The 22742-nt window shown below is 41.0% G+C and overlaps 1 protein-coding gene across 6 annotated transcripts in view; it reads right to left on the reverse strand.

Moving 5' to 3' along the window:
* adam11 (ADAM metallopeptidase domain 11) overlaps nt 1-22742 on the reverse strand; it is a 174339-nt gene that overhangs the window by 31939 nt on the left and 119658 nt on the right. For all 6 annotated transcript variants that reach the window (XM_049464714.1, XM_049464713.1, XM_049464715.1 and 3 more), the window contains 4 exons: nt 7056-7107; nt 6253-6352; nt 5823-5894; nt 3266-3358 (listed from right to left, as the gene is read on the reverse strand). In XM_049464714.1, coding sequence (XP_049320671.1) covers nt 3266-3358; nt 5823-5894; nt 6253-6352; nt 7056-7107 — 317 coding nt within the window. The remainder of the gene's footprint in view (nt 1-3265; nt 3359-5822; nt 5895-6252; nt 6353-7055; nt 7108-22742) is intronic.

Here is a 22742-nt window from a genome sequence, read left to right on the forward strand (position 1 = left end):
CTGCCTTTAGTTAGGCTGTTTTATTTAGATCTGCTGGAGTCATTTGCCACACTCTGATAATGTTTTAATATTCTCAGTTTTACATAAATCCAGTAAAACTAATTCCATCTCTCTGCTTTCCTCCGAGTTACTGACTGCCCACCTGTCTGACCCGATACCGATGTTGGACCCTCAGGCTCTCGCGTCTCCTGTCCGGCCAGACTGATGGAAGTTTCTGAAGTCAGCTCTTCTCCATCCACCACCACAGATCAGCCGCTCATCATCCATCTTATTCTCCACCACTGATCACATCCAAGCTTACATGAACTCCAACTGCTTCCATTAGTGGCACTGCTATACTCCTGAATATACAGTCATATGAAAAAGTTTGGGCACCCCTATTAATCTTAATCATTTTTAGTTGTAAATATTTGGGTGTTTGCAACAGCCATTTCAGTTTGATATATCTAATAACTGATGGACACAGTAATATTTCAGGATTGAAATGAGGTTTATTTTACTAACAGAAAATGTGCAATATGCATTAAACCAAAATTTGACTGGTGCAAAAGTATGGGCACCCTTATCATTTTATTGATTTGAATACTCCTAACTACTTTTTACTCACTTACTGAAGCACAAAATTGGTTTGGTAACCTCATTGAGCTTTGAGCTTCATAGCCAGGTGTATCCAATCATGAGAAAAGGTATTTAAGGTGGACAATTGCAAGTTGTTCTCCTATTTGAATCCCCTCGTGTAGAGTGGCATCAAAGTTTGGTTTAATGCATATTGCACATTTTCTGTTAGTACAATAAACCTCATTTCAATCCTGAAATATTACTGTGTCCATCAGTTATTAGATCAAACTGAAATGGCTGTTACAAACACCCAAATATTTAGAACTAAAAATGATTAAGATAATAGGGGTGCCCAAACTTTTTCATATGACTGTATAAAACCTATGTGGATGTATGAAGACTTTTTAAAAATGAATTTAAAATCTGTTTGATCAGTGGTAGGATGGTCCCCCCTTTAATGTGAGTCTTGGTCCTCCCAGTGTTTCTTCCTCCTCCTGCAGCTCTGAGGGAGTTTTTCACTGGGGGTTCTGTATTCTGTATTTTCTATGTTTAATGTTTTGCCTGATTCTTTGTCCTGTAATCATGTTTCTGTAAAGCTGCTTTGCAACAACACCAGTTGTGAAAAGTGCTATGCAAATAAATTGATTTGATTTGATAAATAATCATATTATAATGGGATTATTTTTTGTGTTTTGTGCAGGTATGTACACATTGGAGGGTTTTCCTGGTTTTCCTCCTGGACTTTGACTAGGCAACTCCAAAGTCTTAATTTTGTTTTTCTTCAGCTATTCAGAGGAGCACTTGCTGGTGTGTTTTGGATCATTTTCCTGCTGCAGAACCCAAGTTGGATTTTAGCTTGAGGTTACAAACAGATTGCCAGAAATTCTACTTCAGGATTTTTTGGTAGACAGTGGAATTAATGGTTCTATTTATCACAGCAAGACTTCAAGGTCCTGAAGCAGCAAAATTGCCTCAAATCATCACACTACCGCCACCATATAATTAGAGAAAGACTTACTGTAGGTATGATGTTCTTTTTCTGAAATGCGGTATTACTTTTGCGCCAAAAGTATTGGGACACAAATTTTCCCAAACTATCAACAGAGTATTTTCCTAAAAAGTTTAGAAGATCAGCAAGATGTTTTCTGGCCAAATTAAGAAGAACCTTACGATGTTCTTTGCAGTTCTCTGGATATTTCTCTGAGTGTTTTGTGACCTTTTGATTGAGTCATCACTGCGCTCTTTGGGTAATTTTGGTCGACCGGCCATTCCTGGGAAGGTTCATCACTGTTCCATGTTTTCATTGATAATGGCTCTCACTGTGCTTTGCTGGAGTCCCTAAACTTTAGAAATGACTTTATATCCTATGACTGACCTTTTCTTATTTGTTCTTGTATTTCTTTGGATGTTGGCGTACTGTCGAGCTTATGAGAAATTGCAAAAAAAAAAAAAAAAAAAAAGGAATAATGAAGGGAGCAAACACTTTTTCACTCATCTGACCCACTTTTAGCAGAACAATAATCTCATACACCAGCACCATGCTAATCAGTGTTACTGCAGTGCTGACAATAAATAACCCACCACCCCAATAATAATAGCTGCTCTGTGTTGGTCTCTCTTGTGGAGTCCTGATTATTAAAGAACAAGGTGAAAGGAGGATAATAAACTATACAGAGAAACAGATACAGGACTTCAGTCTGTGTTTAATATAAAACTACAGTGGAGCTGATAAAATTACAGATGATATGTATAGAACGTATAGAGGTGAAATCTGTACATCACATGATATTTGTACTAAAGCTGCAGTTGGATAATGACCAAAAACAAATCTTACAATCCTTAACTACCTCAGATGTACCATCACCTTCACTGAGCATCTAAATCCTCATTGAAAACCTGTGAATAGACCTCAAAAAATCAGTGTAGCAATATTCCAGAGAACTAGAAACTGTAAAATATGAAAATAAGTAATCCTGCTTAAAATAAACCTTTAAAAAAGGTTAAACCTCTTACCAGGAAATCCTGTAATGCTTAACTAGCTTTTACGAGCATTAGTCAGTAACGCATTAATTGGTCATTGGTAACGAGCCAATAAACCTTAAACCAGGGGTCGCAATTAAGTTTGGCCGTGGGACAGATATTTTCCAAGCCATTACGTGGCGGGCCACAAAAAAAATGTTTAAAAAAATGACGTGTAATGGGATAGAGTGGTACAGACTAGGAGCTGCTTTGAGAAAAGTTGATTTTGAAGCAGCTAAACCCAAGAAGAAAGGGAAAAAAATAAACGCTCCTCACGCTGGATCGAACTTATGTCACCAGGGTTGCAGTTTTAGTAAACTATTGCTGCCCCGTCTAGTGAACTGGGACATGACAAAACGCCCTTATATGTAGATAGAAAACGGGCAGAAAAAAAGTGGATTGGCGGAAACTAAAGTCATGCCAAGCACGAGAGAGACAGGGGAGAAATGTAAACAAAAGCTCACCAGAGAAGCATTTTATTTATTTATTTATTTCATGTTCGTGGGCCGCCTATTGCCGATCTCTGCCCTACAATGGTACATGCGTTTCTGTGAAACGTACCAAGTAAATGGTACTTGTTGTTGGAAGTGGAAGAGTTAGTTGGTGGCATGTGTTCTAAAAGATGTACATCAGCAAGCTGGAAGAAGTTCCTTATAAAGTGGACAGCCAGAGAGTCAGTTGAACTCACCCTACACCTGTTACAGCAGAGTCCATTACTGCACATTGCATCGTGGGTCAGGGTGCACTTCTTGCAGCATGCCCCCCCAGCACGGGAACAGTCCTGCAACACAGACAGAGGATGTATCTCAGCACTACAGTTTACTTGAATGAAACTTAAACGTGGAGCAATCTTACATGTTTACAAGAGATACAAGACCAGGGCCCTGTGCAGCAGCATACCAGCATGGTCTGACCTAATGACCCTTCATGAGGCACAGGATGTTTTTTCACATTTGAGTTTCTTGACATATAAAAATAGCTGTTATTTTATTGCTTCTCCCATTATGGTGGAGCCTTACAATAACTGAATTTTGGGAGGAGATACAGTCATGGCCGAAAGAAAATAAAGTATTTCTCCCAGAAAAGTATTACAATTAAACGTTTTGTTATACACGTTTATTTGCTTTGTGTTTTAGAACAACACAAAATAAATGTGGAAATAAATGTGTATAACAAAACAAGTGTAATTGCAATAATTTCTTGGGAGAAATACAGGGGTGCCAACACTTTCGGCCATGACTGTACATGCTTGTAGTCCATCCTCCTAAAGTAATATCCTATTAATCCCATTTAAGTAATTCATTTAGTAGCATGGGCGAGGTAGTGGGGGGAAAAGTGGACCTGACTCCCCAAGGCCCAAGCAGGGACCCCATGAAAATCTTGATTTTTTGTGATTTTTTTTTTGGGCCCTCAAATTAATTATTTATTAATTTGTATTTCAAATATATTGATAACATCAACTGAGGGAATGAACTTTAGTCACAGTGGTGTATTCTACAAATCTAACCTTTATGGAAGAGCAGAAGAAAACCATTGTTGAAAGAAAGACGTAAGAAAGACCCTGTAGCCTTCTAGCTCTGCCTGCTAGCCCCTGTAGCCTTCTAGCTCTGCCTGCTAGCCCCTGTAGCCTTCTAGCTCTGCCTGCTAGCCCCTGTAGCCTTCTAGCTCTGCCTGCTAGCCCCTGTAGCCTTCTAGCTCTGCCTGCTAGCCCCTGTAGCCTTCTAGCTCTGCCTGCTAGCCCCTGTAGCCTTCTAGCTCTGCCTGCTAGCCCCTGTAGCCTTCTAGCTCTGCCTGCTAGCCCCTGTAGCCTTCTAGCTCTGCCTGCTAGCCCCTGTAGCCTTCTAGCTCTGCCTGCTAGCCCCTGTAGCCTTCTAGCTCTGCCTGCTAGCCCCTGTAGCCTTCTAGCTCTGCCTGCTAGCCCCTGTAGCCTTCTAGCTCTGCCTGCTAGCCCCTGTAGCCTTCTACCTCTGCCTGCTAGGCCCCTGTAGCCTTTTAGCTCCACTTGCTAGCCCTGTAGCTTCCTAGCTTTCTGTAGCTACCTAGCTCTGCCTGCTAGCCCCCTGTAGCTTTTTAGCTTGGCCTGTTAGCTCCATTTAGCTTCCTAGCATGCATAGCCAATATTATGATTGGCTAGACTTATTTAAGGTTTAATTATTGTTAGCCAGTTAGATTGCTGCTAAAAGTGGTATAGTTTAAAGCACAATGTTTGGAGTAAGGTAAAATGAAATTTCCATTGTGTGTATTATAACTTGTGTTTTCCTTGTGTCTTCTTACCTGACCCTGATTATCCTGTAAACTGAGTGGTATGTTATTGATATTATGATAATCTTGGTGTTAATGTTTGTGTTTGAATATATGTTGAAAGTTAACTGTTTTTTTGTGTCTTAGATTGATCCAGCAACTGGGTTGCTGGCTGCTTTTCTGTTGTTTTATTGTTTTATTTTTTACTATTATTGTCAAACTTCCCCTAATGCTGCTGCTTGAGCCTTTTTAACTTTAGCATCATTTACTTAATGAACATTTGGACCCTTATCATTAAAGTAATATTTAATTAATCTGCTAGCTAGAAGCACTGAGGTCGTTTTGTTTATTTATTTATTTATTTATATTCAGGCTTGCTGATCTTGTAAAGTTTGTGGTACCAATTGGAGTGGGATGTATTGTTTGCTCACTAGTGACATTTGTTCAGTATAATATTGTGTGGGATTGCTGAGCTGACACTTTCTTTTAAATAGAATATAATCACATGTGTAATTGTATCCCTAGTTCGTTTCCCAACTTTTATATTTTACAAGCCTTTGAAAAGAACATCTTAAACATTAACTGACAGTTTCTTTTTTCAGTTTGTCTTTATTGCAATCCGCAGAACATTAATAAAGTTTTTCTTTTTTTTTCTAAAATTGTGGTTCGATAATTTTTTTTCTCTGTGCTCCCCTTTGCTCCAGGGTTAAACCAAGGGGTCGTTGCATTCATATTGTTTTGGGGGGGCTGAATATTTTTGCACGTCACACTCTATTGATGGGGAATAAAGAATTTTGCAAGCCTCTGTATTAAAGAAGGGTTTGCTCTTCACCTGCTATGCAGAAGACTCCTTTCAATCTGGTACCTAAGTTTAGAGTTTTCTAAACACTTTTCTAAACAGCTCTATGCTGTTATTTCTATTCACTGCAGTAGTAGTGTGTGTGTGTGCATGTGTATGTTCTGCGTTCTCTTTGAAAATTGATTTGTGAAATGTTGTATCTCACCACTTGTGAGCCACAGTCACATTCTTCTCCCTGCTCCACAAATCCATTTCCACATTCCGGAGGGTCCAGTAACTACATTGATGGAAAAATATTTTAATTTAAGAAAAACAGAAATAGCTTACATGAGGTGGATGTGGGGCCCAAACAGATAATGCAAGCAGAGTTGAAGCTTTATCAAATAATTGTTATAAACAATTGCATTCTCTGCTCTATCCTTAGAACATTCAGTAATGCAGCTGTGATAATCTAACATCATAACCATGATTATATTCATTCCGGCACCCTGAGATGTTTGTAAATCCTAATCCATTATGAGATTAATATCTTTAGTACAATTCTAAAATGGCAAATACTATATAAGTATTATTAAAGTGTCTAAACATGTGGGCTAAGAGGAGCTGTGCAAATCCAAAGCGCAGGTCAGACTCACCTTGGTTGGTTTGTTGAAGAGGCAGCTACCCCCTCCCTCTTGGAGGAAGCGGACGTATTCCTCTACACTGCAACGCGAGAACTTCCTTGGCAGGTAGTATCTGTTAGCACACATAAATAGCATCTCAGCATTCTACACTACAGTCGAGACTACACCGTCTACACTAGACATTGTCCTTCAGGAATTTTTGGTGGACAGCAGAATTCATGGTTCCATTTATTACAGCAAGTCTTCCATGTTCTGAAACAGCAAAACAGCCCCAGACCATCTAACTACCACCACCATGTTTTACTGTAGGTATGATGTTCTTTTTCTGAAATGCAGTGTTACTTTTACGGCAGATGTAACAGGTCACACTCCTTCCGAACAATTCAACTTTAGTCTCGTCAGTTTACAGAGTATTTTAGTAAAAGTCTTGCTCTTGGATGAGTTGTTGCTGCGCTCTAGGGGTAATTTCAGTTGGCTGGCCACTCCAGGGAAGGTTCACCACTGTTCCACCAGTCTTTTTCCAGACTGATAGATCTCAATTACTTTCTTTCTTATTTGTTCCTGAATTTCTTCACACCACTATACATCTCAAATGTAATATCACTCCAGAGCCCAAGAATGGGGTGATATGACCCCCTCCATGTGAGGCTTGGCCCTTGGAATGGTAATGTTAGGCCTTTCTATAGAGACTCTGCAAGCTGTACTTTGTATGCACAAATGTGTGCAGCTTAAAATATCTGAAAAAAAATATTTAAAAGTGTCCACTCAGAAACTGACAGAAAAACAACTAATAGATAAGTGTGCAGGAGACTCACCCAGTATCCTCCATAATACAGCCAAGCCACGGGTCAGGACACCTACAGTCTCCTGTGAGACACACACACACACACACACACGGCAATGTTAGTAATTTAGTTAGTTGAGTTAGTAATAGTTGTTTTCCTATTTCTGGGCCTTCCTTATGTTACACAGTCTACAGAAAGTCACCTTGTATTCATGTCATTACCTAGTCCTGGACATATCGATTGGCCTTTAGACCTTAAATACTGAATGTAGGCAGATACTGAAAAGCCGTGGGCACTGAAAGACAAGCAACCACTGCAGAGAACGACAGTGACGGCTAACTATGACAGTAACTAAGCTCCCAGACAGAGTCGTTGGTCCGCTCTAAGATCTGATTGACAAGAACACTTAGAGATTAGGTATGGGTCTGTACCAAAATTCTGTATTTGAACAGTAATTGCTGTTTCCATGACAATAACACTTCAATAAGTTCATATTGTAATACGTTATTAAACTGTATAGGAACAACTGCACAGGACATTTGTTTTCTATCTTACTTTGAGGAAAAATTACCGCACTGAATAGGGAGCAGCCGTCATATACTTTAAGTATTAATGTACCATTACCTCACAGAGACAGCAGGCAGGCTAATCTATAGCCACCATACCCAACACTGTGATCAGAATGTTTAAATCTCTAGCTTATTATATTGTATCTTATCACTCCTGTTACCCATATCATCCTCACTCTGTATCACTCTGAATTATATAATCCAGTAGAGCTGCACTTTCATTATTCCTACTACTATTAGCATTATTCTTCATTTCATGTCTTGCCACAGAAGCTCGATGGGATTTAAATAGTTTAAAATTGGGCCTTGTCTGACCACAGTCTCTTCTATCACAGTTTGCTGTGTCCTCTACATGGTTTGTGGAAAACAGCACTTCTTATGTCTTTCTTTCAACAATGTTTTTTTCTGCCCCTCTTCCATAAAGGTCAGATTTGTGGAGTGAACAACTTTGATGTCCTGTGGACAGATTGTTCCACCTGAGCTGTGTATTTCTACAATACAAAAATACATTTAAGTTTGTGGTTGTAAGGTGACAACAAGTGGAAAAGTCCAAAAGGGTATGAATACTTTTGCAAGCCACGGTATTAATCCTAAAAGAAACTTGGCTTAGACACATTATAAACAATAAACATGTAGCTTTAAATAATTTTACTTTTTACTTTATAGATAAAATTTATAGAAATCTAAAGGAGGTGGTGTAGCTGTTTTTTATCTCCAAACTAAATTATTAACTGTGGTTACAAAGGACAAATGCTATGAACTGCTATCTTTGAAAGTATCTTTGGGGAAAAATGACTCTTTTATATTGGTTGGGATTTACAGGCCTCCTTCAGCTCCAGTTTCAGCAATTGATGAAATAGCTGAACTTTTATCACAATATACAGATTCAGAAATGCTGGTCCTAGGGGATTTCTAATGCATCCGATCATCTTAAGGAAATATGTGGCAATCTTAACATTACACAGTAAATCACTGAACCAACTCACCCTAACCTAAAGGACCCTGGCAAGTTTAGTCTGATTAATTTAATTTTATCCAACAGAAAGATGAAATTACTTTCTCAGGAATTTTTGATCTTGGATTTAGTGACCATTGCCCGATCGCATGCATTAGAAACTGCTCCAGAAAAGAAACAGGCTCTCGGTGTCACCCCAAAAGAGGATAGAGACTGGATGCAATCGCAGGTAAACTTTAATCCACAGAGAGTAAGCAGGGTCAGGTTACAGGCATGGGTCGATAGATCAGGCAAACAAGAATATCACAGGCGTAAATCAAAGGACGTGGTCAATAGGCAAGCAAAGGTCGATAGCAAACAAGAGAGATATAACGCTCAGAACTTAGGCTGTGTCGGCAACTAAGACTTTGCAACGGAAGCACTGTGGGAGTCTCTTAAATACAATGTGAAATAGCCATCAGCTTGAGTGGGTGGGCCGGTGATCAGAACTCAGGTGACGTCGCACACTGCTGTGGTTGGAAGGGAGGAACCTCAGGGCTGAAACTCGGATGGTGTTTAGAAGAAATTTTAAACATTTTAATGAACAAGCTTTTCTCTCTGATTCAGCAAGGAGTGATATTCACCTTACTCTCAGTATCTCAGATGTTGATATAGCTCTAGATTACTGTAGTAAGTCATTCTTAGCAGTTGTGGATAAACATGCCCCCTATAAAAGACTGAGGTTTAAAGATAGGTTGAGCCCCTGGTTTACAGGTGAAATCTCCTCATTGCTTAAACAGAGAAATAAAGCTTGGAGTGTTGCAAGACGCACAAAGACTGAAGAAATCTGGCTAGCTTTTAAACAACTGAGAAATAAATGTACTTCTGCATTAAAAATGCCAAATCCAATTATTATCTAAGTCTGTTCACGAACTCCTCCAGCACCAAAAATTCTGGAAAACAGTAAACTCACTCAAAAACAATACTTCCAGCATACCATCCAAAATCCTAGCTGATGATCAGGTTATATCTGACCAGAAAGAGCTCTGTCATGTTTTTAATGTACATTTTGTTACAGCTGGTCATATATTTAGGAATGCAAACATAAACATGCCTATGATCGAGTGACCTTACCTCTACTGCTAACCAGAACCATGGTGTTTTCACACTCCAAACCATCATACCATGCATAGTGTCTAATGCTCTTGCTACTATTAACCCTGGGAAAATTACACATGCGGATGGTCTGGATCCCTACTTCTTGCGTCTTGCAGTTATTTTAGAGCATATTACTTTTATTTTTAACCATTCTATTTTATCTGGCAGAATTCCCAGTATCTGGAAAACAGCTGTTATTCCTCTGCATAAAAAGCCATCTAAAAACTTTCATGTTTAGCAAACTTTTTAGAATATTCAGTAAACAGACAACTCAAATCATTTTATATTAAAAACTGTATTGTTTAATTTCCAGTCTGGTTTAGAAAAAGATACAGTAACATCTCTGCAACCACACTGGTCTTAAATGACCTGTACAGTGCCTTAGACAGGAAGATGCACTGTGCTGCATTTTTATTGACATAAGAAAAGCTTTTGACCACAGTCTTCTTCTGGCACACCTGCATAAGATGACCTATCTGATAGAAAACAATGTGTGATTCTGGGTAACCATAAATCACATTTAAATGCAATTGACAAAGGAGTACCACAAGGTTCAGTCCTGGGTCCCGTTTTATTTAACATATATATAAATGATCTTGCTGCCTCTTCTGCTGCAAAGTGCACCTTTATGCAGATGATACAATTTTATACTGTTCAGCTGATTCTGTTCATGCAGCAATTAAAAAGCTTCAGTGTTTATTTAATGCCCTACAGACTGCTTTATAGACCGTTTCAATGAGGAAAACAATAACAAAGCTACTGCGCATGTCTGTTCCTTCGACGCTTCCGGTGGCGCTATATTCAAGTATACAGCTTTCAAAATGAGAGCGCATATTTTGCAAGTCTCCCGAACACAAAGCATACATTTGGTCAGAAATGAGTAAAAAGTGATCAAACCTCTTCTCCTGATCCTTTTGATAAGGATTTAAGAGAGATGTTTTTTCCTCTGATTTAAAACGCTTGCCAGAGATGACCTATCCAGATGTGTATCACTACCTTTTTGAAACGGAGGCAGTGAAAGCGCACCGCACATATAATTACTTCCTCAGTGGAAAAGTTGGGAATATTTGTTCCTGTAGTAGAGAAGCATCACTATAGTGTATGGTGAGGTTGTAGCAAATCAAACGCTGTCCAACACGTACTCTGCATGATTTATAGATAAGAAGGAGGGAGACGTTGGGAGCAGGCGTGTTTACTATGGAGGACCAAAAATGACATAATTATAAATAAATAAATGTTGAGATAAAAAATGAATAAATTGACATAATTAAATGCACATATAAATGAATAAATAAATAAGAAATGTATTTATTAATTTATTTATTTACCTATACAATTATTTGTGCATGTATTTATTTATGTATATATTTATTTATTTATTCATTTATATGTGCATTTATTTATATATTTATTTATTTCAACATCAATGTATTTATTCATTTATTTATATATATATTTATACATTTATATGTGTATTTATTTATACTTATGTAATTTTTGGTCCTCCATAGTTTACTTGTTTAAAGAACAATTTGACCTGATTTTCAGTGTTTGTGACTCTCAGATTAGGTGAAATTTGCAGTCATGTTGCAGCAGTGGCTTGTGACTGTGGAACATTGTGTTAAATTATTTAGGTCCACTGTTTTGAACGCTGTTTACCCCTAAACGGAAGTATCCTAGTAACAGCTACTTCACTTCCTACGCTCATGAATATGCCTCTGAAACAGTCTATATAATCAGAAATTAGTTTTAAATGCTAACAAAACAAGGTTTATGCTGTTCTCCAGATCTCCAAATATTAATTTTAATTCTTTAACTATTAGAATCCAGACAGGCTCCAACATTGAGCGAGACACAGAGTATAAGTATCTTGGCATCTGGCTGGATGATAAAAACTCATTTAAAACTCATATAAATAATTTAGTTATTAAGTGCAGACAGAGACTGTGTTTCCTTTATCGTAATAAACCTTGTCTGCCTGTGTTTGCTAGAAGAAGAGTGGTGGAGGTGAATTTACTGTCAGTGTTGGACTACGTTGATGTAATTTATAGGCAGGCGTCCAACAGTGCCCTGAAACCTCTGTGTATAAACGGACGGGACTTTTATTGTGACGTTCTCTGGAAAATCCTAGGGTTGACTCATTCACTTACCTGTTCTCTATCTAGCTGAGCTGGTCAGGATATTGTCTGGATTAATTGTGTGTAAATGTGTAGAGTATAATTCCTACATGTTTCTAAGTTACATGTTATTAGCGTTTTAGCACTATCTGCCTCAATGTTGTGTGAGAATACTTCGGGTAAAAGTTTCTTTGTCCTCGTGAGATACACGTCACGTGTGCTCATTCTAATTCTAATTCTAATTGCGCTACCTATTCTGGCCACTAGAGGGCTCCAGAGACTGTTTAATTTCTACTCCATGACTGAGCTGTTATCTTTATCAGTGATTTCCGTTTGCATTGGTAAAGAACTGTGGCACTTGTGTGTTAAAGTAATTGCAGATCTTTAATTCTATTTTATAGTGTCTTATTGGTATTTCTTGTTTCCTTTTTTTCAGATTGTAGATGTAAATGTTAATTGGAATGTGCAGTGAATGTGAATGTGCACCTGTAAATATAGGTGAATTCAGACCTGAGCTACTTCAGTAAATGATCCCACCACTTTTAAGAATAAACCTCACTGTCTCCTCATCATTCCTCTACCTGGCATTCTAATCGATGCCCCATCTGGGATAACTCCTAACACCTAAACGAACCTCATATCCCTGTAGCCTTCCCAATAATCTGGATTCGGTCTATCATTCTGCTCTAAGGTTCATTACTGGTGACCCTTATACCACTCACCACTGCAGACTGTACCAAAAAGTAGGCTGGTCCTCAATAGCAGCTCGATGGGAAACACACTGGCTTTTATGTATTTACAACTCGCTCTCCCACCATATGCCATCTCATCCGTGATTTCTATAAACACCAGTAACCATTTTGATCATTTTACCTGTATGCACTCTGCACTTTAATCAACCTAGCCTACCTCTACTTACTATACACATATGGATTATATATAATGTACTGCTGTCGCTACTGCACTTTAACCTCACCTAACAGTACCTCAGCACACATAAACATTAACATACTAATATTAATTGTATCTACAGTAGTGTCCCCTGTACTTTTTGCCCATACACTGTAACTTCTTTTCCACCAACAAAGTGCTGGTGCCGGAGCCGGTTCCTGTCAACCTACGTATGTAATTGTGGGCCTAAACAAAAGTCGGGTGGCGATTTGAAAACAACACTGTGGAACCCGAGCTCCTTTTGAAACTGGTGCTGCTCTCATCGGTGGACCACTGTTAATTCATTTACACTCATTTAGCTGCTTCTGCTGCTCTTAGCTGTGAATGGAGGTGAGGTTTGTAAACAACTTTGCCCCAGAGACGCATCAACGCCCCGCCCTTTGGCCGCTGGCATCACAGGTTCGCTGGTTCCAGACCAGCAAGATCGTGGGACCAGAACAGAACCGGCTTTTCTGGCCTAGAACCTGTGATTTTGCGCAAGAACCGCAAGAACCGTTCGGGAACCTGGCACCATGCCGGTGGAAAAGCACCTTGTGTGTATTGTCTTGCACTTGTCCTCTGTACTTATCGTCTGTGCACTATATACTCTGTCTTACACTGTTTTTGTCTGCATTGGAGATCTAGCCTAATTGTGTTTCGTTTTTATTCTACAACCCTGTATCAGTGACAAATTGAATTAAATTGAATTGAATTAATTATCAGACCCGCTCTAGTGACTGGATCACCTGTCAGGTACTGAGAGTTTTTACTGAACTAGGAAAATCTGCTTTTAGCTTTAGTGCACCAGCTAAATCATTACTAAATCATTTTAAACGTTTAATAACTAACCACCTTCAGACAGCCTGTACCTGTTTTAGTTACGTTTTCTTTCTTTTAACTTTTAATTTATTTTATTTTGTCTTTTTATTTATCTAATTTTATGCTTAACCTTTTATGCCTTTTTTATTTATTTTATTCATTCCATCCTTTTAGTTGTTGTATTACTTTTTTTTTTAACTTTTGGCCTTTTACCTTTTTATTTTATTTAGTTAGTCCTGTTTTTTTATATTTTTTAAAACTTTATTTATTTTTATTATTATTTATTTTAGTTCTATCATTTAGCGTTTTTATAATTGTGGTACATTACCTGTTACCTCTTAAATATTACTGGATCCTCTAAATTTTGAGATCGTTTAAGGGGAGTAATTAGAAAAATGCTAAGTTTAAGATGCTTAACTGACGTCACAGCACAGCGGCTGAAAATGACCGTGGACTGGTGAAAACTCTTTCAGTAATGTTGAGCAGTGTAGTCTGTGTTAGAGCTTTAAAAGGCAGATAATAAGAGAAAGTGGCTCTGAGTTTAGCAGCGCTTCCCCGAAGGGTTTAGTATTTAATTACCAGTGTTGGGAAGGTTACTTTTAAAATGTAATCCCTTACAGATTACTGATTACATCACTCAAAATGTAATTTGTAACGTAATCAGTTACATTACTTCAAGTGAGTAACGTAATCTGATTACTTTGGATTACTTACAATATTGTCGTTTTTTAAAGCCTGAATGAATGTAGCAACCACATATTGCATATTATTCTTTTATTTTTCTTTCCAGTTAACAAATAGATAAACAAATAAAACAGCCTTTTCAATCACTCTATAAAAATACTTATGAAACCATTTCATCAAACAATTTTATGAAACACTTCTATAAATTGATAATAAAACAATTTAAAACCAAACAATGTAACAACAACTGTAAGCTATCTACTTGCAGGTTTGCCACCAGTGTTAATTTTGACAACAAATTGTGATTTAGTCTTAGTCATAGTTTTGTGACGAAAATAGCATTTAGTTTTAGTCACAATTCAGTAATTTAGTCGACTTAGTTCTAGTCGACTTAATGTCATAAGAATATAGTCTACTAAAATTACAGTAAATATAGTCGACTAAAATGTAAAGGGTGTAAATGTAAATGCTTTTCCATCAGTTCCCTTGAATTATTAACTATACACGTATATGAAATGAAACGTTTAATAACCAATTGAGTAATATTGTTAATGTTTGAATGTGAAATATATTTATATATGATTTAATGTATATTATTATTATTATAGGTGTGTGACTATATATTTTACATTTAAAATTTTGCTCTAGAAATCAGGTCATAAAACATCTGAATAGTTAAATTATAGTTTGAACAGAGCTGTAGATGCAAAAACAGCTTTTAAATGATCTAGTTTTATCTCCAGCAGTAACCCAGCACACCTACTGGAGCTACAGTCTATAAATGAGATCAAAAACAAACATTCACACACTGTCCTGTAGAGATGCTCTCAGGATGTACTGAGAGACTTCATGAGTTAAAGTGAGAAACTGATGAGAAAGTGCTGTAAGGAACTTTACACAGACTTTTGGGTTCATAGATTGACTTATTTTATTGTTTTATTTTGGTTATATTATTGAGTTCCTTTCTGACCTGCTGCTGCTTTAACACTAGCTATATCTTTCCCACTGTGAGACTAACAGATGATCTGATCTTAATGAGTGAGTTCTGTATCAGTTCTGTGTTTTAGTGCACTGCCGAGTTAAACACATCAGCTCATGAAATAACATCAGCATTAAAACGCTGATCTCTGCATGGAGATCTGTGTGACTCTGGTCTGCAGAAGCTGAAAGATTAGTGGTGTTTTTACAGGAGATGGAGTCGCTCCACGCGGTTTACACGTTATCTTGTTTTTTTGTGACGTCAAAGGAGAAATATATCGCCCCTCTCTCTCTCTCTCTCTCTCTCTCTCTCTCTCTCTCTCTCTCCTGAACACTGTCGAGTTAACTTCCAGTCGAGCTCCGTAAGTATCGACAGGTTAATTCCCGGGTTTGTAACTGAGCGCGCGGCGCTACTGCAGGAGAGGTGGGTACTGATTGGATGACTACCCCGCTTATCCCGCCTCTCCGCCTTCGCTAAAGTAGCAGTGATTGGATCTCTTCCTAACTGGTCCCTACCTTTCACAGAACTAAATCAGACATTTTCGTCTTGTTTTTATTCGTTGACCAAAATGTCAGTTAATTTCGTCTCGTTGTGTGTGCGGAGCCGCTGTCTGCCCCTCCTCCCTGTGTGTGTGTGTGTGTGTGTGTGTGTGTGTGTGTGTGTGTGTGTGTGTGTGTGTGTGTGCGCAGCGAGACGGGAGGAGGGGCAGACAGTTCCCTGTCATATCAGAGCGATTTCACCGCAAAATGTTATTTGCGTTTTGTCAGTGTTGGAAGAGCAAAAATAGGAAAGTACCGCAATGTAATCCTTTAATTTTAGCAGAGTAACTGTAATCTGATTACCATTTACTGAAGCAGTAACTGTAACGGATTACAGTTACTTATAATTTGTAATCTGATTACGTAACGCCGTTACATGTAATCCATTACTTCCCAACACTGTTAATTACAGTCATTAGTTTATACTAATTACAACACCTGACCCAAATAATCAACTAACAACTAACTAATCAACTAACTACCTGCCCTCACTGAGGCGACAACCAACCAAAAACACCAATTTATTTCACTGCATAATAAAGAGGGTAAATGTTAAAACGTGTTACAGCTGGTTCTGAAGTTTTAGTGATTTTATGCTGTGACACTCTCAGCTCTCCTCAGTGAGGGCAGTTAGTTCATTAGTTGCCTCAGCTGTGTTTAATACGCTGTAAAGTTACGGCCAGAGTTTGCCGGTGTTGCGCCGAAAAGAGTCTCCTGCTAAACTTTGTAGCTGCTCTGGGTGGTCAGTTTACTCCGCTGTAGCATTAGCTTAAAGTTAGCATTTTTCTCATTGCGACTTAAACGATCTCATAATTCAGAGGATCCAGTGATGTTCAGGAGTAAAATGTACACAGAATAAAACGTACAGGGATCTAAACAGATTTATTTACCACAGAATGTGACAGAGGCGGGTTTTTGAAAAAACGCTTAGACATGGACTACAGAATGACGCATGACTTCAGTGGTCTATTCCTCCAGTCTACCCACATACAATAGTGTAGCACCATTAGAGCTTCCTCTTGTGTCCATTTCACTATTCTACCCTTACACAGCAGTGGAGCATCATTAGAGCTCCCCCTAGTGTCCATTCAACCATTCAACCTACACACATCAGTGGAGCATCGTTAGCGCTGCCTGTCACTACCCGATCTGTGCCCCCTGCCCGATTTGTGCCGTGCATGTGCATGCACACTGCAAAATGGACAGGGGCACAGATCAGGTAGGCAATGTGTGTTGAGCGCGGTGTGTTGTAAAGTCTGATGGAGTGTGGAAGGAAGGACCTGCAGTATCTCTCCTTCACACAACGCGGGTGCAGCAGCCGGGCACTGAAGGAGGTGTTCAATGCTGTTAGAGAGTGGTGCATGGGGTGGGACAGGTTTTTCAGCATGTACTTAAGCTTAGTCCTCATTCTCCTGTCTCCCACCACCTCCACTGGGTCCAGAGGACACCCCAGGACAGAGCTGGACTTCCTGATGATTCTGTTCAGTCTCTTCCTGTCAGTGGTGGAGATGCTGCTGCCCCAGCAGACCACTCCATAAAAGATGGCTGATGCCACCACGGCGTCAAAGAAGGTCCTCAGGAGTGTCCCCCGCACGCCAAAGGACCGGAGTCTCCTCAGGAGACGCAGTCTGCTCTGACCTTTCCTGTAGAGAGCAGCCGTGTTGTCAGTCCAGTCTAGCTTGTTGTTAAGGTGGACACCCAGGTACTTGTAGGACCACACTATCTCAATATCCGTGTCCTGGATGTTCACAGGCACCGGAGAAGAATGTTTGGTCCTGCGGAAGTCCACCACCAGCTCTTTGGTTTTTCCTGCATTGATCTGCAGGCAGTTCCTCTGGCAGCATTTCACAAAGTCCTACATCAGTTCTCTCTACTCCTGTTCATTACCATCACTGATGAGTCCGACAATATGTTCCCTGTGGAGCCCCCATGCTGCGGATGACCATGTCAGACTGACAGCCCTGTGTCCTCACATACTGCGGTCTGTTTGTAAGGTAGTCCAGAATCCAGGTGGTGAGGTGATGGTCCAATCCTGTGACCTCCAGCTTGTCCTTCAGGAGCATGGGTTGGATGGTATTGAAAGCCCTGGAGAAATCAAAGCACACGATTCTCACAGTACTCCCAGCATTCTCCAGGTAGGACATCTGTGCAGCAGGTGGATGATGGTGTCCTCCACTCCAATGCCAGGTTGATAGGCAAACTGAAGAGGGTCCATTGATGGACTCACCAGGGGGCAAAGGTGGATGAGGAGCAGTCTCTCTAGGGTCTTTATCAGGTGAAATGTTAGTGCCACTGTAAAAACACGGTGTACGGTGTACGGTGTTCTCCACACAAAAGTTGACATAGTCTGTAATATCGTCCCCGTGAGGATCACACAATTCCTTCCACAGTGTTGTGCTGAAACAGACCTTCAGAGCCTCTTCAGTCTCTGCATTCCATTTCTTCACAGTGCGAGTGACAGCTGGTTCTCTGCATTCGAGAGGTTTGTACACAGGCAGGAGATGAACCAGGTTGTAGTCTGATCTTCCTAGAGGGGGGAGGGGTGATGAGTTATATGCCTCCTCTGTATTGGCATAGAACAGGTCCAGTGTTTTATTGTCTCTGGTGTGGCAGGTAACATACTGGGTGAAGGTAGACAGAGTTTATGATGAGAGCAGTGGTTAAAATCTCCTGAGATCACAAGGAGGGCCTGTGGGTGTTGGGTCTGAATCCTGCTCACAGCTGAGTGCAGGACGTCACAGGCAGCATCAGCCTTAGCAGACGGGGGCACGTACGCAGTTATCGCGATAGCATGCTTGAATTCCCGTGGGAGATAGTACGGTCTCATGCTAACGGCTAGCAGTATCCTTATATCCTATGCAATATCCTTGCAGCAGATTTGCTCTTTAATAGTGATGTGCCCATGATTACACCATTCACAAACACTGCCAGTCCCCCTCCTTTCCTCTTACAGCTCTCCGCTGTCCTGTCTGCACGTATGAGGTGAAATCCATTCAGAGAGACGAGCGTGTCCGCAGCTAGTGCTGTTAGCCACGTTTCTGTAAACAGCATAACGCTACACTCACGGAATTCCCTCTGGTGTCGGGTCAGCGCCGTCAACTCATCCATCTTATTGGGGAGAGATCTCACATTTCCTATGATGACAGAAGGAAGAACAGGTTTGTAGCGTCTCCTTCTCGGACGGCGCTCAACACCCGCACGACACCCCTGCCGCCTCCTCTTTAGCTCGCAGGGGATCTCGGGCTGCTCCCCTGGAGGTAGCCTTGTTATGCTAAAGGCTAACAGCTGATCCCAGCTATAAACAAAGAGCCCGTCTGCTTGACCAGCTTAATGTCCATGGTGTGTGGACAGTTTAGAAAGTATTTAAACTTAAAGACATCTATAGAAAGAGAGAAAAACAAGAGAAAAAGCTCACAAAGAGCGGGAGCTGCTGTACCTGGCTGCCACTCGAGCGTTGCCGGAAATACTACAACTGGTCAAAGACCACCCTCCATAAGATGGGTATAGCCCAAGCAGGTTTGTTATAATGGTAAATTAATTAAATTTCTAAAATGTCTTATACATCCGTTAATACTAAATTAACAAATCATAAAATGCACAGTTTATATATCAACATATACAACAATATATACATCAATATATTTCGTGTGTAATTTATCTCCCAGTCTATCTACATTACAGAAAGATAAACTAATAAAATGTGAAGTAGTTTACAGACTGAGTATATGTAAAAAAAATAAATAAATAAATAAAAACACCACAGGCTTATAAATTTTAACAGATTATTTTCAAATTATAATTAGTTTAAACACCTAGCAGTCTATCTAGAATTCAGAAAACGGAAGTTAAGCTGCACAAATGGGGCAGGGAGTACAGATCGCGTATTAACACTCCCCCTAATGTCCATTTCACTATTAGAGCTCCCCCTAGTGTCTATTCCGCCATTTTACCCACACACAGCAGTGGAGCATCGTTAAAGATCCCCCTAGTGTCCATTCTACTATTCTACCCACACACAGCAGTAAAGCATCATAAGAGCTTCCTCTAGTGTCCATTCTACTATTCTACCCACACACAGCAGTAAAGCATCATAAGAGCTTCCTCTAGTGTCCATTCCTGCATTCTACCCACACAAAGCGACAGAGCACCGTTAAAGCTCCCCCAAGTGTCCATTCCTCCATTCTACAAACATACAGCAGTAGAGCATCATTAGAGCTCCCCCAAGTGTCCATTCCACTATTCTACCCACACACAGCAGACAAGCAATGTTAGAGCTCCCCCTAGTGTCCATTCCACTATTCTACCCACACACAGCAGAAAAGCATTGTTAGAGCTCCCCCTAGTGTCTATTCCGCCATTCTATAAACACACAGCAGTGGAGCACCGTTAAAGCTCCCCCTAGTGTCCATTCCTCCATTCTACCCATACACAGCAGGAGAGTATCTTTAGAGCTCCCCCTAGTATCCAGTAATCCATTTCACAAACATACAGCAGTAGAGCATCGTTAGAGCTCCCCCTAGTGTCCATTCCACTATTCTACCCACACACAGCAGAAAAGCAATGTTAAAGCTCCCCCTAGTGTCCAATTCCTCTGTTCTACCCACACCCATCAGTGGAGCATTGTTAGAGCTCCCCCTAGTGTCTATTCCTCCATTTTACCCACATACAGCAGTGCAGCATCGTTAGAGCTCCCCCTAGAGTCCATTCCTCTATTTTACCCATACACAGCAGTAGAGCATCGTTAGAGCTCCCCCTAGTGTCCATTCTTCCATTCTACACACACAGCAGTGGAAAATTAGAGCTCCCCCTAGTGTCCACTCCTCCATTTTACAAACACACAGCAGTAGAGCATCAATAGAGCTTCCCCTAGTGTCCATTTCACTATTTTACAAACACACAGCAGTGGAGCATCGTTAGAGCTCCCCCTCGTGTCCATTCCTCCATTCTACCCATACACAGCAGTGGCACATCATTAGAGCTCCCCCTAGTGTCCAATCCTCCATTCTACAAACATACAGCAGTGGAGCATCATTAGAGCTCACCCTAGTGTCTATTCCTCTATTCTACCCACACACAGCAGTGGAGCACCGTTAGAGCTCCCCCTAGTGTCCATTCCTCCATTCTACCCATACACAGCAGTGGCACATCATTAGAGCTCCCCCTAGTGTCCAATCCTCCATTCTACAAACATACAGCAGTGGAGCATCATTAGAGCTCACCCTAGTGTCTATTACTCTATTCTACCCACACACAGCAGTGGAGCACCGTTAGAGCTCCCCCTAGTGTCCATTCCTCCATTCTACACACACAGCAGTGGAGCACCGTTAGAGCTCCCCCTAGTGTCCATTCCTCCATTCTACCCACACACAGCAGTAGATTATCATTAGAGCTCCCCCTAGTGTCCATTCCTCTATTCTACCCACACACAGCAGTGGAGCACCGTTAGAGCTCCCCCTAGTGTCCATTCCTCCATTCTACCCATACACTTCAGGAAAACATTATTAGAGCTCCCCCTAGTGTCTATTCCTCCATTTTACCCACAAACAGCAGTGGAGCATCGTTAGAGCTCCCCCTAGTGTCCATTCCTCTCTTCTACCCATACACAGCAGGAGAGTATTGTTAGAGCTCCCACTAGTGCCCATTCCTCCATTCTACCCATACACAGCAGGAGAGTATTGTTAGAGGTCCCAACACAGCAGTGGAGCACCGTTAGAGCTCCCCCTGTTGTCCATTCCTCCATTCTACACACACAGCAGCAGAGCATCCTCCCTCAATTAGAGCTCCCCCTAGTGTACATTCCTCTATTCTACCCTCACACAGCAGTGGAGCAGAATTAGAGCTCCCCCTACTGTCCATTTCTCCATTCTGTCCACACACAGCAGTGGAGCATCATTAGAGCTCACCCTAGTGTCTATTCCTCTATTCTACTCACACACAGCAGTGGAGCAAAAGGTGGCCCTTTTCCTGCATCTGGAGGTGTAGATGTCCGTGGTGCAGATGTCCGTGGTGCTGGGCAGGCTGACTCCAACAATCCTCTGTGCAGCCTTAACTACCCTCTGCAGAGCTTTTCTGTATGCAGTAGATCAGCTTCCATGCTCCACATTGATGCTGGAGCACACAACGCTCTTCACCACATTTCACACCTCATTTCAGCCTCCTGAAGAAGTAGAGCTGTTTTTGCTCCAGGTGAGGGTGCAGCTCAGGTGCACACCCAAGTACCTGTAGCCATCGACCACTTCCACTGCAGATCCTCCAGTGTGCAGAGGGAGGTGGTCATGCTGGCCCCTTCTAATGTCCACAATCTTCTCCTTTGTCTTCTTGTCTTCTTCATTAATGCGGAGGTTGTTCTCTCTGCACCAATCCTCCAGGTGTTCCACCTCCTGCCTGTAGCTGGACTCATCTCTGTTCGTGATGCATCCAACCACTGCCGTGTCGTCCGCAAACTTCACAATATGACAGCCTGGATGGATAAGTGAGCAGTCAAAGGTGAGCAGTGTGAACAGGAGGGGGCTCAACACACAGCCCTGAGGGGAGCCAGTGCTGAAGATTTTGGTGCAGGAGGAGATGTTGTGAATCCTCACGCAGATGGGCTCCTCTCCTGGTGAGTGTTGGAGTCTGGTGCTGGGGGGGGGGGGTGTCAGGATTCTCAAAGCGGGCATAGAACTTGTTGAGAGCCTCAGGCAGGGATGGGTCTTTGGAGCTTTGCAAGTGGAGCATCATTAAACTCCCACTAGTGTCCATTTCACTATTCTATCCACACACAGCAGTGAAGAATTGTTGGAGCTCCCTCTAGTGTCCATTACTCTATTCTACCCAAACACAGCAGTGGAGAACCGTTAGAGCTTCCCCTATAGTCCATTTCGCTATTCTACCCACACACAGCAGTGGAGCATCGATAGAGCTCACCCTAGTGTCTATTACTCCATTCTACACAAAAAAACACTATTGAAGCACCGTTAGAGCTTCCCCTAGAGTCCATTTCACTGTA

The sequence above is a fragment of the Astyanax mexicanus genome, chromosome 15 (assembly GCF_023375975.1).
Source record: "Astyanax mexicanus isolate ESR-SI-001 chromosome 15, AstMex3_surface, whole genome shotgun sequence".
NCBI classification, from domain to species: domain Eukaryota; kingdom Metazoa; phylum Chordata; class Actinopteri; order Characiformes; family Acestrorhamphidae; genus Astyanax; species Astyanax mexicanus.